This window comes from Coenobita brevimanus, chromosome 101 (genome assembly GCF_032717465.1).
Source record: "Coenobita brevimanus isolate Jiangsu-jjx chromosome 101, ASM3271746v2, whole genome shotgun sequence".
NCBI lineage: Eukaryota > Metazoa > Arthropoda > Malacostraca > Decapoda > Coenobitidae > Coenobita > Coenobita brevimanus.
Window position 1 is genome coordinate 6,270,061 of NC_137054.1, and position 19,413 is coordinate 6,289,473.

The 19,413-nt window shown below is 40.8% G+C and overlaps 1 protein-coding gene across 1 annotated transcript in view; it reads right to left on the reverse strand.

The window, feature by feature from the left end:
* Positions 1-11,277, reverse strand: part of sno (Protein strawberry notch) — a 101,643-nt gene extending 90,366 nt beyond the window's left edge. Inside the window, exons 1-3 of the mRNA XM_080284538.1 lie at positions 11,221-11,277; positions 6,245-6,390; positions 1,171-1,233 (exon numbers count right to left, since the gene is read on the reverse strand). Of these exons, the coding sequence (XP_080140664.1) occupies positions 1,171-1,233; positions 6,245-6,390; positions 11,221-11,263 (252 nt within the window). The 5' untranslated portion in view covers positions 11,264-11,277. The remainder of the gene's footprint in view (positions 1-1,170; positions 1,234-6,244; positions 6,391-11,220) is intronic.
* Positions 11,278-19,413: the final 8,136 nt, after the last annotated feature.

Below are 19,413 nucleotides of genomic sequence, written 5' to 3' on the forward strand. Positions count from 1 at the left end.
GAAACACTTTCCAAAGTTTATTTTCGGTATTTCCTGCAGGCACTTTGTCACATTCATCATGATCTCTTCTCTTGGATGAACACTGCTCAAGACATGTTGGAGTATGCAAATCATGATCCAGACTTTCTGAAGACTGTTATTATTGATCATGAGACTTGGGTGTACAGGCACAACCCAAAAACCAAAGCAGTCATCCAAGTGGACGTATGCAGGGTCGCCTCAGCTATATATATATATATATATAAAAGCATGACAGGTCTGCAGCAAGGTGAAATGGACACGCATGTTGAAAGTTTTTTTTTCGACTACCATGGTGCTGTGCATCAAGAATACACACCAGGTAAAACTGTCAACAAACATTACGACACCGACATTATCCATCGTCTTCATGACTCAATTCGGCTGAAGAGACTAAACCTTCAGAAAGCAGCAAGTAGGAAGCTGCACCATGACAATGCCCCTGCCCATTCTTTTCAACTGATTCAGGAATTTCTGGCCAAGCACAACACTGTCCACAGGATTGGCAGGCTCACTACTTGCCAAACATGGCTCTGTGTGATATTTGGTTATTCTCAAAGCTCAAAACTCCACTGAAGGGTTCCCAATTTGGGACGAGAGAAGAGATCATGACAAATGCAATTAAGCACCTCCAGGAGATACTGAAAACTGACTTTGGAACATGTTTCAGGCACTGAAAAGAACACTGGGCTATATGTGTCAAGTCAGAAGGAGTCTACTTTGAGAGGAATATGTGTCCTAGCAGAACAGGTTAGCCTTTCTTTATTTTTTTTTTTAAGAGTCTACGGTCAGATACTTTCTGAACAGACCTCGTACATGGTTACAGAGGAGATGCTAGAATGTCAACTAGGAAGACAAGAAAACGAAAAGAAGTGTTACTGACATATTCCGAGAAAAAAAAAAAAGAGGAGTTTTAAAAATAAAAAGCTGAAGTTACTTACAATTTGGAGGGAAGGACTTACTCATGGTATGACAAAATAGTATGCTATCATGAAAGAAGAAAACCGATAAAAGAAGAAGGTAAAAATAAAGCAACCTAGATAAACTGATACCACTGCCATTCTCTGCTGAAGGATTCTCATAATGAAAGTAGGTACAGTACAACAAAACTGATATTAATTGAACACGGAATACAGTTGACCCAGCACTTACCCCTGGGTACATTCCCATCAGCTTCTGAACCTGTGGTGCTCCAGTCTGTGACATAGACATTGCCTGCAGGAGAAAACCAAACTGCTATAACAACCTAAGAGTAACTGGTTTGGTAAATAAAAAGGCATCTGCCAAAATGGAAGGTCTAACACTACTGAGAACATTTGTTAAATATACTTTTGGTATCTATAGCCATGATGCCTTAATCCCAGAAGGGGCAGCCACAAACAAAGCACCTCCAAATCATTCTGTCCTCTACCATCAAGATGCCCTCTCTTCAATCCACACCTCCCTTACTCATATACATCCCTATTCCACCCCCAATCTCCCCCTTCCCCTACCTCCCTCCACCTCTCTCAAACACACTTTCCTAAAGTCTATCTGATCCCTTCTGAGAAGAGAAGAGCCTTAAACTTTTAAAAGTTGGAAGCTGACTGGTTGTGTAAGTGCATTCATTAATAAAGATGTATTTTAAACTTTTATTATAAGAGTTACAATAACCATTTCTGATGATAACATTGCTCAAATGAAATAGAGAAATCCCTCCAAGATCCGATGTAATAAAGCCAAAGGCATGTCTGGGGCCTGGGAAAAATACCCCTGGACAGGTACTTATTGACCCCAACTCAACCTAACTTTGAAAGCCAGCTAAATAACTCCCTACATGACATGCACAGCACCTATTTAAGACCCCATTCACACAAATAAGGGGCAGAAACCATAAAATAAATGAAAAGGAACTACAGAATGAGAAATTAGAAGCAAGTATGGAAAATATTTAGCAGTGTACAGGGTACTTACGACACGCCCGTGACTGTTGCGAAGATTAACCCGCCTCCTTTATGGCTCTGACAGTGGTGAAGGTGCACTTGAAGCACGTACTGTAATCCAGTGTTGCGCTGCACTTAATCCTTTGCACTGTGAATTACTGTATAACTCTTTAACACTGCACATTCTGTTCTTACTTGCGCAATGCCAGTTGCAACATGCCAGTGTTGCACTCTGCATTTAATCCTTTGCACTCTGAATTCTAATTTTTTAACACTGCACAACACTGTAAATTCCCATGTGGTCTAGTGGCAAGGTATTGCAGGTTATTCACTGTCCACCACAAACGTGAGCATGTAGGCAGCCATGGTGACAAGCGTGCAGTCATGACGGCAGGTAGGCGGAAACTGAGGAGGATGCAGGGGAGCTCTAGCGGACGTCACCAGAACTAAACACCAAAATACAGCTGTTCATCACCGCGTGGCAAATTTCGAGTAGAGATGAACAAATATCAGCATTTTTTTTTTTCTTTTTTTTTTTTTTAAACCCAAGCCCAAAATGTCTGGGACTTAGGCATCCGGGTCTTAACTCGTGGATTGCAAGCCACAGCTCAGGCTGGGTAACGTCAAGTTGCAAGCCACAGCTCAGGCTGGGTAACGTCACATTGCGAGCCACAGCTCAGGCTGTGCTGGCCGTGCATCACCACTAACTACTCCACCCCTACCCAAACTTACGCATGGTGCTACGCAAGGACAGAGTGAATTTTTTTTTTCACCAGATGATGCCCTGGATGTTTATCTTCAAGTTTATGATAAACAAAAACAAATTTTTATCTTATTTCTATTCATTTTTTCACTACTTCCGTACATAAACTTATGCATGGCCTTACACAAAGAGGGATAGAGAGAGAGAGATTTTTTTTTTTTTTTTTTTCACCAGATGATAACCTTGATGTTTAACTTAAAGTTTATTATTATTAAAAAGAAAAAAAAAAGATCCTTCATTTCTTGCACACCATGTGTAAGACACACTTAAATTTGGAAAAGCAAGTCTAAGGAAAAAAGTTTTGACTCCTACCCAACACCCACAACAACCTCAGTTTGATATAGTCACATGCATAGGGATTTTTCAATCTATCTCTTAAGTGTGAGGGAGGGGAAAATGCATCTTGTATGCCAAAATAGAAGGTGTATATATAGTTATCTGCATAGAGTAATTTAACCCCTCAAATGGCCGTCGGCGTCGAATGGCATTTAGCCGATAAATGGCCACAGGAGTTGTTTGAGCACGGCCTATAAAAAACTGCAAAAAATTATGGGATGTGAAAGAACGTTCTGAACATCTTCAGACTGACCTACACTACACTCCCATACACCTTATCAAGCTGTTCAACCTGCTGCTGTGATGAGTGAATTTTTTATTTTTTCGCTCCTGGCCATGCCTAAACATGCAAAACTACACCAATTATCTCGACCCAGGCAGAAAATATCATTTTTGTCCTCTCTTGCAAAACACACACAACCACCTGGGTGGATATGGAGGGATGGAAGGAGGGGAGAAGTAAGGCTGTGGGCAGGATTCTCCTCTTCTGTTAACAGGCCCTTTAACCATGCATTTACTCGTGGCTTGCAGTCTGTTAGACATCAAGTGGCCATGCAGAAACACAATTCACCATGACCGGGGATCTTTCGACGTTCGGTAGAGTGGAGGACAGCCGCTATCGCCAAACATGTACTCATGGCTTGTGGTCTGTGTTTGATGATGGTGGTGATTGGGAAAGACTTAGTCTTGTGTTCACGCAACATTGAACATTTTGTGGGATTGCGTAAGGACGTTTTGACACCACTTGAGGGTTACAGTCATTTTACTTGGGTGCTGGAGGTTCGTTGGGAGTGATGAGCATGCGACTTTGACCATTCAGTACAGGGGTGGACAGACATTTTAGCTCTAGTTGTGGTATACGGACAACTTCTCACTCACAGCTCAAGCCCAGTGGCCACGATACCGAATGTCTCAACACATCGTATGGCTGGCCGAAGTTCTCGGGTATTTTTATGTCTGGATAATAGCAAGGTAATTCGGATAATGGTTTAACAGAGCCCAGGTCCATCATCTGGATAATGAGCATCCAGATAAATGGGGGACAACTGTATTTCCTATTACTCCGAGCTGACAAATAACAATGTGATTACCACAAACTTTTCTTTCTCCTTTCCCTTTTTATTGGGGAACTGTCATAGCTGTTTTAGTCCACTGAACTATACCTTCTTCCCAGGCCAATCTGCACATCTTCCATATCCATTCAATGATCATCTTTCCATATTAATTCAATATTTTATCATAAACTCCATCAATACCTGGTGCTTTCCCCATTCTGACTCCCTGCAGTGCCTCAAGCACTTTCATCCTACTAATCCCTTCTTCCCTCTCAACTACTCGTTAATTCCTAACCCACATACGCTCATCCTGCTTTCGTTCTCCATATTCTACAGCTTTTCAAGATTTTCTCTCCATCTGATCACTTTTCTTCTCTATCCTAAAGAAAGTGGATGGACATAGTAAATGAGTAAGAATGTAAGGGGAACAGAAGCTGATGAGGCTAAGGATTGATAGCAATCAAGGGAGTTAGATACAGAATTGTGAAGAAGTCTATGATAAAGGATTAGAATTTTTTTTTTTTTTTTACTTGGAAGTTAATAAAATGACTATTTGGCTGGTGTATATGACCTGCATTTATAAAGAATACTTATAAAAATATATGTGGTGAAGTGGGCAATGAGAAAGCTTGGCTTGGAGGAGTGGCTGGTTAGGGTGGTTAAGGCTATGTATGTGGGTGTTCGCACCCAGGTAAGAGTGAATGGAGATTTGAGTGATGGGTTTTCCATGAATGCTGGTGTGCATCAGGGGTCAGTTTTGAGTCCCATGTTGTTTATCATGGTACTTGAAGCCATTTCATGTGCCTTTAGAAACGGACTCCATTGGGAGATGTTGTACGCTGATGATTTGGTGTTGATTGCAGAGAACGAAAGGGAGGCGGAGGAAAGGTTTAGGAAGTGGAGAGATGGTATGGGGCACAAGGGTTTAAGGGTAAATGCAGATAAAACAAAAGTGACGATATCTAGGGTTGGTGGCGGTACTGTCAAAGACAAGGGAGAGTGGCCATGTGCAGTTTGCCACAAGGGCGTGGGAAGTAATTCCATCTTGTGCAGTGTTTGTGATAAATGGGTGCATAAGAGATGTAGTGGTATCAGAGGTAGACTGCGAGATAATGCTGATTTTCTGTGTACGGCGTGTCGGGGACAGCAGGTGGAGATTGTTAGACATGAAAGGATTGAACTTGCTGGAGAATCTCTTGAGTGTGTGAAAGAGTTTTGTTATTTGGGAGACATGTTGTGTGCTGGAGGTGGGGCTGGAGCTAGCTCTATGGCTAGGGTGAGAAGTGGTTGGAAGAAGTTCAGGGAGCTCTTGCCTCTTCTGACATTGAGAGGGCTTTCCCTACATGCTAAGGGGTCTTTGTATGCAGCATGTGTTAGGAGTGTAATGCTGTATGGTAGTGAGACCTGGTCAGTAAAGGAGGATATCTGCCAGCTCAGACGTACAGAAATGACAATGATTAGGTGGATGTGCAGTGCGTCCCTGCATGCAAGGTCTGGGGCGGCTGGGTTTACAATGGAAGAGTTGAGAGGTAGGATGAGACTGGAGTGTATTGGTGTTGAGATGAGGAGAGGTAGATTGTGAAGGTTTGGACATGTGGAGAGGATGGGGGATGATAATTGGGTAAGGAAGGTGAGAAGTGTTAATACTGGGGGTGGGGTTATGAGGGGTAAACCGAGAAAGACATGGGACGAGGTCATTGTGACCTCAGGGTTAAGGGACTGAATAGGGAGGCTGCAATGGATCGTGCAGCATGGACAACCGCCATTAGGTGGCCAAGGCCGATGCATGCATGCATATTGGGGCCTTTAAAAACAAAACGAAACAAAACAAAACAAAACGACACGCGGATGATTAGGCTTCTAAGTTGAGCCAAATTACAAAGGCTAGAATATGCGAACAACTGTGCAGTCTCTTTCACTTGGAATGCAGCTGATTGTCTCCCTCCTCATATTTTTCCTCTTTGCATTTTCCTGGTTTCTATCTCACTTTAGTTTTTGATGGGAAACAGAAGTCATTATCATCACTATCATGACTTTGATGATACCAGTGACAGTGATCAACTGTCTTTGCAAAATATTGGCTCTGCCAATCTACTGACATGTCCAATAAATTCATCAATGGAATAAGGTTTATTCCCAGGCTTCCTCACCTGCTGCATCATGAGTTGAGCAAGAACCGGGTTGTTCATGTCCAGTGAGGGAGGTCGCATGGCCATCATACTCTGCATCATGCTCTGGGTGGTGAGGGGATTCCCAGCCATCATACCAAGCCCTCCCATCATGCCCATGCTTGCCGCTGCTCCAATACATTCAAGCCACAGTACAGCAGTTGATGTCATGGTGGGGGAGGAAAAAAAAAAAAAAAAAAGTAGGAACATATTAGAAACATCAAAGAAGTGCTGTTATACGGCATGCAAAATTTTAATCTTAACCCTATCATACACGGACTCCAATCGAATCATTAAATACCATCCTGTACAACGCATCATGATGCATGTCAAACAAAGGAGGACACAAGTTTCCCGCCAGTCATTTTTTTTTTTTTTTTTTTTTTTAACCCAATTTGTGTCATGGTGCGCTTTACAGGTTATTAAACAATCTAACAACTCAAACCACCTACGCCTGAGAGGATTAAGAAAAAGTCTACAGGGACAAGCAAGAAGCCTACAAAAATGACTTTGGCATATCTAAGTCTGCATAGACAAAGTACAATAATAGGTACTGATACAGTACAGTAAGAATATCTACATTTTCATAATCTGGAATATGGTATAGCAAAATATGGTTTTATATATATATATATATATATATATATATATATATATATATATATACATACAGCTACCGCAAATTGACTTCGGACCTCCCACCACAAGGTATTAAAAAACACAGATATCAGAGTATATCACAATGTTTGTTCATGAAATACCATTCATTAATATGAAATCATGTTTCCCATGTTTTTCAGTACCAGTTGGATGCATTCTGGCATGGAATCACTTAGATCTCGAAAGTAATCTAAGGACATTTCTTTGCACCAAACATCTGTCAGTTTAGTCTTGAGGTTGTCCAGATTAGGTGTCTTCTTCTCTGCCATGATTTTCTTCATCTTTGTCCAGCAATTTTCTATCGGATTTAGATCCGGACTTGTTGCCAGGCCAGTTGAGGACCTCAGTCCGATTATCCTGAAGCCATTTTGTCATCTTTCTTGACTTGTGACATGGAGCTGAATCGTGCATGAAAAAGTCGCACCCATGAATAGCAAAAAATTTTAACAAATGATCTTTCAGAACTTGAATGTACCAGTCACCATTCATCATCAAGTTCTTAGGAAGAAAGCAGAGGCCTCCCCTTCCCATTTCACCTGAGAAACATCCCCATACCATTACTGATTGTGGGTGCTTAACCCCTTAAATGCTAATCTCATCGATCAGGCTTTATGCCCAATTTCTTAAGAGGACGAGCAACACCGATCATACAACATCCACAAAAAACTGGCGGCAGCTGGCTCCACCCCAGCTGTGACGTAGATGGCTTCTAACCAATCAGAACTAGGTGTTGGACACACCGGAGGGGGGACCCAGGCCCGTAACCAGGCGGTGGGGGGTGTATCCCCCACCTCCCTCTCGCCACGTCCTTCTACTCCACTACCTTGTTACTACCCTACCTCCCACCGTTCTTACCACCACAACAACCCCTCCCACCCCCTCCTCATGCATCCCCCCCTCCCATGTGGATCCCCCCACCACATCTCCCTCCCCAGTCAACTGGGGGGAGGGTATTTCCCCCCTACCCTCCCTCCATGTCCCTGTACTCCACTTTGGCCCTGCCTTTGTGTCTTGTGGTGGTCTCCTCCCATCCCTCCATCCCCATCCACCCCCTCCTGGCCTTATCAGCTCCCCCTACCCCCCACCCCCTACCCGCACCCCCTAGTACCTCCCCGGCCTCGAATATTTTGCGTATTTTTTACGCTTTATGGCACATGTTTTTGAATCATTACCTGTAATTTATTGGTGTCTGCATACAGATATCCACACCACAATTATTTTAGCTGTCTTTAGTCCAAACCCACAAGCAGTGCAGACTGCCTGACCACTTCAGCTATTTTCACCACAATAAGGTAAATAAATGACATGTTTATCAGTGCACAGTACAGTATTATTATATATATTATACCATCTGATTATTACAGGGAATGTATAATACAGTACAGTACACCTCTTCCCCACTATTTGACAGGGATGCGTTCCATAACAAGTGGGTGAATAACAAACTGATCGAATAACGAACCAATTTCTCTCATAAGACTGTTCAGAAATAGGAGGGTTAGGCTCCTGACCACCTTCGTCATTCAAAAAATATTCAATAAAGAAAAAATACTGGTAAATATGAATGAAAGTGACACAGGGATTTGAGCTGTTTTCTTATACACCTACGTTGTCAAGGAAAATTATTTTGGTACTACATATATTTCATATGACTGACATTTGATTTTTGATTTTAAAAAATATTGGAGAACAAACAAAATATACCTACTTAGTGATATTACGGAAAGCCGCCTGAACGCCTTCAACGGCGTTTTCACTGCCGATCCCGCTGACTGGACATGATGTCACCACACCAAACAAACTCAAATGTATTCAATTTAAAACCATAAATAGCAGTGGAAGCCTAACTGAAGGTGCTGAAACCTAACTGGAGGGCATCACCCCCAGGACCACCCACTGGTTATAACCTGCCTAACCTATAGATGCAGCGCACAACTCTGAGGTTGTCATTATCATATCCTGGCAACCTAGCATTCAAAAGTGTGTCTGATTTCGTTTCATATTATACACGAATCATATTATTATGCACACATATATTTTACACGAATATTATTATACACGAATCAAAAGCATCTCACATTATACACGAAATCAGATGCACTTTTGAATGGTAGGTTGTCAGGGCACAATAATAACAACTTCCGAGTTGCATGCCGCGATTATAGTGCAAACTAAGAGGTGCATTATGTAAAACTGTCGCCAAACCAGTATCGTCCATTAAAGGCGTTCGTTAATCACTGGCGCAATTGTCACCCAACCATGCAATGGTGAAACACACACTAAGGTTGGTGAGCATGTGACTGTGCTTGACAGGGGTAGTTGTAGGGGTCTTGGGTGGAGCCATGGTAGTGTTGTAGTATGTCACGAGGTCAAATGGAAATGCAGACGGATGAAGAGGCAACCGATCAGCAGGGCAGAATGCAGGAAACTGAGACAGCTCAGCCGGTCTTTCTGGCAGCGTGCAGCTTGAATTGTCGAAATGGTGGGGATAACCATGTCGAACAACGAAAAAGGGTATAGATTTATAAATGTCAAAACAATGAACTGTTGCATAACAATCGGTCAAAAAACGAGGGCTCAGTGTACTGCAATGGTAGTGAAAACAGTTTAAAACCTGTTGGTGCGAACCGGACTAATGCCTGATATATCGGAATAGGTCCAAGTTAGCAGGGGGAAGTCCAGATGTCGCTTTTATCGGAATCTTGCTGTTATCGGAATGGTTTGGGCCCAATTAGTATGTCATAAGGAGGTTTTACTGTATTCAGTCATCTATAGCCTATTACTTAAAGTTTCAAAGAAATTCTTTCGGCAATCTGTATCCAAGACATATTTCCCATTCTGTTTATTTTCAATAAGCTCAAAACTATACAGTATAGTTATGGCATATCTACTCAATAACACAAGGTAACACTCAAAGCACAAATCTATAGTGAGAACAGTGACAAAACAAAGAGAAATGAAAAGCACATAAATCCATGTGGTTTACCATATCTCTTGAGGGCACTGTCAAAGAGAAGGCAAAAGACAGGAGACAATCTGCAATTCTTTATTCAGTTGTTTAACTACCAAAGCGTGAATACATCTTGAGCTACTTCTGCTGTTATTCTTACCAATAACTAGTATACGGAGATTATTTCTGCCCCTAGTCCTGCAAAATACCTTCCCATTGTCAGGTCACTCTGAGGCCTCCACAATGCTTTTTTTTTTTTTTTAAATAAATGAAATACAATAAAAAAAATAATAATAATAATAATAATATACTCCTCCAATAAAACATTTGGATAGAAACTTGTTCACTATATCACAGCAACTCAGGTGAATCAACATGTAACAGGCAGATTAAGATACCACCTCCACACAAAATGGCATCTAAGACAAACATTCTCAACAAACTTTAGCCTACAAAGCTTAAAATAAAACCAAGCTCACTAAAATACTGCTTGAAAGCTGAGAAAGGTAACCCAGACAAAAAACTGTATTCAGCAAATAATCCCGTACCTTAAGTTGTGTAAACTCTAGTTTGTATAAATATATCAATTTATACAGCTATTCTTTGACTGGTCCTCATAGATACATAGTGTAAGCATGCCAAGAATAGGAAACACACAAGTGGCCACAGTTGGGTATCAGCCATATACATTCCAGAACTTCCTCCACTATTCTGAATACTGTGATAACAGTATCAAAATTCTAGACTTCTTACCTATGTCATAAAACAACTAACATTAACATAGTTTGACAAAAAGGCAAAAATTATACAAAACAGAAGAGCTGGATATTCAAACTAATCACACCAGTAATACAATATAATGCTACTGGGGAAAAGAAAAAGTGTTAATATTCCCATATGGTCCTGCCTTACTCAATTTTCAGTACAGATATAGGTTTATGCTCACTGATAAACTTCACTTGTCAATACTTCTAAAAACTGTGGCCAATTCAAAAAAATTATCATTAATTAACCCTCACTTATCTAGTACATAAGCAATCATTGCACATTTGCAAGTGGTCATTTTTTTTTTAACCAATTTTATTATTATACAGAATTTATTTATTTCAACACTAACCAAATTGGAGATGAAGTAAGTCAGGATCACCAAAGGACCAGTAAAAAAAAGAACCCATTATAACCACACCTATTACCCACACATGAGGATCATCTCTCATGCACAGGTAAATAAGCATCATATGTTAACCAAAAAGAATGAAAATGGAATGGAAAAAATTGGAGTATGCATATACTGGTTAACTACAAAGTCAGCACACGAAGGATTTACTTGTGGCCACTTGTAATTTACCTGCAGACAGCGCTGGATTGTAACCCAGGCCAAGACCAGGCATAGACACCGGCACATCTGCTGTAAAAATACAACGGAATTTTCTCTATCATGCTAAGAACCTTTGCCTAAACTTTAGCTGTCAACTGCATGAACTGCAATACAATAAGTGAACAAACCATATAAAGGGAGTGATCTAAAAGTCTGGTGACTAGTAATAGAATCTCTTTATTAAACATTTGACTTATAACATTAATCCCCTTCAAAAACTTCCCTTATACACACATAAGTGAATGTTCCACTACCCATGCCTCTGCTGAAAACACTGCTGGAAGTCCTCCTGGTTTAACTTTTTATGTGTTGTCATTATGGATTTGACATCCCATACCATATCACAACATCCTTTTTCCATCATGCTTTTCAATTTAGGGAACAGTCAGATATCAAACTTAGGTGGATGTGGCACATACAATGTGGTTTTCTATTCAAGATGTTGACAGCCGCTCACTTCTTACCTCATTGCAAAGCATACTAAGTTCCTTCCTGGAACCTTTGAACCACTTGAAAATGATTCTACTGCTCACAAATATGTCACTGTCATTGCTTGTTCTTGCATGTATCTACCTTGTTCACATGGTAGCAGCTCTCCATGATGCATGACCTAGTGCACAACTGTTCAATGCCTTAGTCCTGAAGTTATTTTGTAGGACCTCATTTTCCTAGGTCTAACTCTTGGTGCATTATCCAAAAAATTCAGACACAATGATCTTTTCCCCTATTTTTTATCATCCATTCTTTCCACATTTCCAAAGCACCCCACCCTAATCCTACAAAGCACATCACCAATGCCTTCAAATCCCAACTGATTTCTCAGCTGTTCATTTGTAATTCAGCCAGAAGCTCTGTCCTTTCTCTGTCACTGACCATTACAAACATATGGGGTTCTGTTGTTGTCCTGTGAATCACATCAGAAAATTTCACATTAAGTTTGCTAAAACTGCAAATATATCCTCATATGAAGCAATGACATGGTTTACTGTCAGGTACTGTATTGGTGTCAAGGATGCTGGCATCTGGAAGGGCACTTGACAATACCATCACTCACAGGCACTGCAGTCAAATGAATTACTGAATTCTAACACCCTTAGTATATATCTATATGCACAGAGAGAAATCATGTTCCTCCCAAACTAAACTGCTTTCCTAGGTTTTAATTAAAGAATATCAATCCAAATACCTCCAAGTCAGACAAGAGTTACTATGAGCTACTAGCATGTACATACATATGGAACACACTACATACTGAGAAGGCATCTACAAGACAGGTATGCAATAGAGACTTCATCACTTCCCCCCTCTGACTTCCTCATAGCTGACATTAAAATTTCTTCAGCTGATGTATTTTCTGCCATCACTGGCCTTAATACTAACAAGGCATACGGGCCTGATGGGGTCCCTCTCGTTCTCAAGAACTGTGCTTCTGTGCTTACACCCTGCCTAGGTGAACTCTTTCGCCTTTGTCTTTCAACTTGTACCTTTCGTTCTTGCTGGAAGTTAGCTCTCATTCAGCTAGTTACAAAGAAGGGTGACCATTCCCAACCCTCTAACTTTTTAACATCCTGTGCCTCAAAAGTTATCGGGTCAATTCTTAACAGAAAAATTTTAAAACATCTTTCCTATAACAACCTTCTATCTGATCATCAGTATGGGTTCTGGTAGGGATGCTCCACTGGCGATCTTCTCACCTACCTTTCAGACTCCTGGTCATCCTCCTTTTGGAACTTTGGTGAAGGCTTTGCCATTGCACTTGACATATTAAAGGCTTTCGATCAAGTCTGGCATAAATCTTTAATCTCCAAACTACCTTCTTAAGGTTTCTAGCCTTTGCCTTCATCTATAACTTCCTATCTGATCGTTCTATAGCCAGTGTTGTAGATGGCCACTGTTCTTCTCCTAGATCTAACAACAATGGTGTTCCTCAGGGCTCTGTCCTATCACCAACTCTCTTCCTTTTATTCATCAATGACCTTCCAAACTGTATATCTAACCCTATCCACTAGTATGCTGATGATTCCACCCTTCACCTTTCCATTCAGTTCTCGCAACGTCCATTTCAGTAGTTACTTCAACACACAAGGGATGAGGCTATGGCACATCTAATGTCCGACTTGGCTCATATCTCTGACTGGGGTAAAAATAAACTTGTTTTTAATGCATCAAAAACTCAGTTTTTACACCTATCAACCCAACACAATCTTCCACAGGAGTACTCACAAATGTTTAATAATACCTAGCTCAATTCTGCATCATCCTTGAACATGCTTGGGGTTTCATTCACTCAGGACTTATCTTGGAAAGATCATATTGCATCTCTTGTAAAATCTTCTTCCACGAGATTGGGTGTGCTAAGCCAACTCCATACCTTCTTTACCCCTGCACAGTTGTTGACTTTATACACAGGTTTTATTCACCCCTGGGTAGAGTACAAATCTCATGTGTGGGGAGGCTCCCCACATACAGCTCTTCTCAATAGGGTCAAGTCAAAGGCTTTTCATCTCATTAACTCTCCTCCTCTTACTGGCTCCCTTCAACCTCTGTCTCTTCGCCGCACTGTTGCATCTTTATCTCTTTTCTATTGCTACTTCAATGGCCACTGCTTCTCTGAACTGTCTGCTTGCATTCCTCCACCTCTACAACGGTGCGTAGCATCCATCTAGCAACATACAGTAATCCCTTTATTATCTGGACGCCCACTACCCGGAGTGGACATTTTAGGCACGGGCCTTTGGAACCCCAAAATGGCTAAAAAATATTTTTTAAAAGAAAAAATCGGACATTTTTTCAACCGTACTTTGAAATTGGCGCGCAGCACCGGACAGCTGTGTTTACACACGTCTCTTGCTTCCCCCTCCCCAGTTACCACCTAACTACCATCCTGACTAGACGCTCATCGCAATGGATGCTGCACGTGCTCATTTTTGTTAATAAACAGTGAATAAACTGCAATACCTTGCCACTAGACCACATGGGAATTTTCAGTGATGTGTAGTATTATGAAATTAAAATTCAGAGTGCCAACTGGCAGTTGAAACTGGCGTGGTGCAATTAAGAACAGAATGTGCAGTGTTAAACAATCATAACTCGTAGCACAAAGGATTAAGTGCAGCACAACACTGGATTATTGTACATGCTTCAAGAGCATTTTCACCACTGCCAGAGCCTTAGAGGAGGCGGGTTAACCTTTGTAATGAACAGCCACAGACGTGTTGTAAGTACCCTGTACACTGCTAAATATTTTCCATACTCACTTCTAATTCCTCATTCTCTGGTTCTTTTTCATTTATTTCATGCTTTCTGTCCCTTATTTGTGTAAACAAGGTCTTAAATAGGTGCTGTGCAGGTCCAGCATGGAGTTAGTTAGGTGGTTTTCAAAGTTAGGCTGGGTTAGGGTACATAAATACCAGTCCAGGAGGCAGGGGCCCACTATCCGGACGGACCCACTTTCCAGACATGCCTTTGGCTCTATTACATCAGATATCGGAGGAATTACTGTACTCTCATCCCATTTCTGTCCAACTCTCTAATACAAGAGTTGACTGTTACTCCCAGTCCTTCATTTATGCAACAGGTCAATTCTGGAACTGTCTCCCTCTGTCTGTATTTCCTACTTCCTATGATCTCCAGTCTTTCAAACGCAGTGTGTCCAGGCATCTCAAAATGAACGGATCTTTAATTTGGCTCTCTTTTGCATTATTTTTGTTTTTCTCTTGAATGGAATGGCTTGTGGGCTCTTGCCTTTGGTTCCTTCTTTCTTGGAAAAAAAAAAAAAAAAAATCATTGTTGCTTCTCCCATACACAAAGTCGGCACGACAGGGTGGTACCACTGGTGAGTGCAGCCCCTGCATTTTACACCAAACTATGACATTTATATCTCTCAACTGCATTTGGAGAAAGCATATGACAGGGTGGATAGACAAGGAATGTGGAAAGTATTAAGGATACGTGGAGTAAACGGAAAGTTGTTGAATGCCGTGAATAGTATGTATGAGGGTGCTATGGCTGCAAAGCATGTGAACAGTGAACTGAGTGAATTTTTCTATCTGAATGTTGGAATGAAAGAGGGATGTGTCACATCCCCATGGCTGTTCAGGCTGTACATGGATGAGGTAATAAAAGTGATAAAAGGTACGGCAGTGGATGATGGAGTGGCAATAATGAGAGGGGGCAGTGCTTGGAAACTCTCAGTACCGTAAAACGCCATAACTTCGGACGGCGTCCAAACTTCGGACATTTCGCAAAAAAATGTAATAATTCAAGTTTATTGGAAGAGAGTGCGATATTTGCAAAAAATAATGATGTGGGTAGGTAGGGTAATCCTCTAAGACTATTATGTATTAATCCTATTAAACTAGCTTGAATATGTGTGGGTGAAAAAAATTCATGAATCCATTGGAAAAAATAACTGAATTTTCTTACCCTGCAAAACTTTGTTCACACAGAACAAACAGTTTCAATTGTAAAAAAGTGAACAGTACGATTATATGTAGAAAAGTGCTGTAAGTACTGGGAAGTAAACTGTTTCAAAATATATGCATGGATAATCTTGCTATGCCTGCTTTAATGAATACTTCTTTATTTTGCAGAAAAAATTCCTAACTTCGGACAGACAAATTATTTGAGCCAAATAATGTCCAAACTTCGGACAGACAATAATATTAATGGTAAAGTGATGCTAATTATATAAACAGAAAAACATGGCCTAAAACAGCGAAATCTCCTATAAAGAGGAAAAGAGCCTACACAAGTAAAGTGTCCAAAAGTGCCCTGGAAAAGGCTAAAGATGACATAAATAACAAGAACATGAGTGTGCGCAAAGCAGCTGAAAAATATAAATTAAAAAAGAGCACATTACATGATTACCTGATACAAAAACATTGCAAACAAGTGGGACGTAATACTTCATTGAGCCATGATGAAGAGTTACTGGTGTGTCAGAGAATCCTCACATTGGCAGAATGGGGATTCCCACTCGACAATTTGGACCTGAGGATGTTAGTGAAAGCATATTTAGACAAACGAGGGGTGGTTGTGTCACGATTCAGTAACAATGTACCTGGTGTTAAATGGGCCCATTCCTTCTTCAAGCGCCACAAACAAACCCTTAGTAGACGATTGTCCCAGAATATAAAGACTGACAGAGCCAGAGTGACAAGAGCCATGCTAGCCGAGTTCTACAGTAACCTGAAAAAATCACTAGAAGGTGTGCCTCCAGAGAACATAATAAATTTTGATGAGACCAATCTTACAGATGATCCAGGTAAAAAGAAAGTCATAGTGAGGCGGGGCACTAAATATCCAGAGAGAATCATGAACTCAACAAAATCCTCAATATCTGTTATGTTCTCTGGAACTGCATCTGGTGTGTTACTCCCTCAATATGTGGTGTATAAAGCTATCCATCTTTACGATACCTGGACTGAAGGGGGCCCTCCTGGAACACTATACAATAGGTCCCCCAGTGGATGGTTCGACTCGTGTTCATTCGATGACTGGTTCCACAAAATTATCCTCCCCTATGCTAAACGCAATACAGGTAGAGTTGTCATTATAGGAGACAACTTGGCAAGCCATGTATCACCTAGTTTTATTGAGTTATGTGAGAAACATAATATCTCCTTTCTTCTCTTACCACCTAACTCCACGCACTTGACACAACCTCTCGATGTTGCTGTGTTCCGGCCTCTAAAAGTGCACTGGCGTAAGATCCTCGAGAACTTCAAGAAAACTACTGTTGGTAGGCTGAGTGCTTCATTACGTAAAGACTGCTTCCCAGCACTACTGACCGAACTGGTGGATAAAGTTAAAGGGACCATTGCTGACAACCTACGTAGTGGGTTTAGGAAGTGCGGCATTTATCCTCTTGATCCACAGAAATCCATCTCAAGACTTCCAGAAGATTCAATCCAAGATACAGCTGATACTGGTACACCAGGACCATCTACCAGTACTGCCTTAGACAGCTCAGTGTTGGAATTGTTGAAGGACATGAGGCATGGAACCAGTCAGTCAAGCTCAAGTCCAGCTATAGCGAAACCAAGGCAAAAGAAAAGGTTGAATGTGTCACCGGGCATGAGTATTACTACAAGGGCACTACAAAATGAAACTGAGAGCCAGCATGAAGAGTGTGAAGTTGATGATCCACATCCCCAGCCACTGCAGCCACAAGAGGATACAGCAGAGATAGCAACACAGCCTTCCACTTCCACATCTGCACCCAACCATGAAGCACAAGCATCTCCCCTGACAGTCACCTCTACCCAGATTATTGGGGATAAAGTTGTTCCCTCAGATTGGGTAGTTGTGAGGGTTCCCTTTGATACCAAAGACAGATATAGGCATTATATTGCTATCATTGTTAAGGTAAAACCAGAAATACATGTCAGGTTTCTCAAACACGTTCAGGGTACACCTCACACATTTGTATACCCAATGGTTGATGACAGCAGTGACATAGACAAAGAGGATATACTGAAGGTGTTACCAGAACCAACACTTGACCGAAAGCAAAAAAATGATTTTTGATGTAGATGTGAACCTTTGGCCTAAGTAAAGATAATAATTTTGATATAGATCTGTAAGATACCATAGTCAGTACTACCAGTACCAAAGTTATTGCCAATAAGGTGCCTTAACCAGTAATGAGGTTTATTTTAAAGAAAAAAGTGATACTATATATTTAGTTACAGTATTTTATACTGGTAGTTAAGGAATAGTTTTTTGTACTGATGTACTACAGTTAATATGTTCCATGGTGCCTTCATAACATGTGCCAGTGTGTGCGTGTGTCTGTTGATTTGTGTGTGTGTGTCTTTAGAACCTGTAAGAAATGTTCAACATCATATTATGTTATTTCGGTATGCATTTGTTGAGTCAATGAGGTAGATACTTGATAATTAAGTGAAGTTTTGTTTAGGAAAATGAGGACAGTTCCTCTTACAGTTTTGGGTATATGCAGTGCATTTTTATTTTATTTTTTCATCTCAAAAAGTTCGTGAATAGTTCTTAGTTCTATTTACGGCCAGAATACCTCACTACAATGTGATATGATGCAATTTAATGTGATATGAAATTACGAGCTCCAAAAAGAAGATATTTTGGGATACTTCTCTATACATATGTATAACTCTGGTCACGAGTGCCCAATATTTTTTACATTTTTTAAAAACTTCTCAAGTGTCCGAAGTTTGGCCAGTGTGTCCAGAGATAGATCCCATTAACCATTCTCATGTTTAAAGGGAAAATACATGGATGTCCGAAGTTTGGAAGAGCTGTCCGAATTTAGGAAATTTGTTCCTAACTTCGGACACTTTAAAATGAAAAAAAGCACAAGTTTATCTTGGCTAATTTTTTTAAATATATGGATTTAGTAGGTACTCTCCCTGGCTACCACATGACACCAACAGGAATAAAATTGCACCATTCTACAAGGAGTTATTCATTAAAACACATAAAAAATGTCCGAAGTTATGGCGTTTTACGGTACTGTTGTTTGCATGATGATACTGCATTGTTAAGTGAAGACGAAGAGGAACTGCAAAGCTTGGTGAATGAGTTTGGGAGTGTGTGTAAGAAACGGTATCTAAAGGTGAATGTAGGGAAGAGTAAAGTTATAGTCACTGAAAAATATGAAGTCACTAGACGTACAGCGAGGTTGGATGAGGAGGAAATGGAAAATGTGAGTACGTTTAAGTACTTGGGTAGTGTGACGAGTACGGATGGAACTTTAGAGGGTAAAGTGCTTGAAAGGGCACAACAAGGAAGAAAGCTTGCTGGTTCCTTGGAAGCAGTGATAAGAAACAGGGAAGTGAGCATGGAAGTGAAAAAGTTACTAAATGAGAGTATTGTGATACCAACTCTAACGTATGGAAGTGAAGCTCGGACTGTGTTGGAGGGACAGAAGTCAGGAGTGAGAGCAGTGGAAATGAGTTATTTGAGAGGAGCCTGTGGAGTCACACGGAGAGACAGAGATGACTGTGTATATATATATATATATATATATATATATATATATACACACGTTTTTCAATCATTCATTCATTCATTGCCAGACGCCATGTATCCCAAACGGGGAGGCCAAGGGCTTAGAGTTAATTGTTTTACAGGGAGGGGCACTAATCCTCCACCAACCCCACTTGACACGTAGGGAGAACGTTA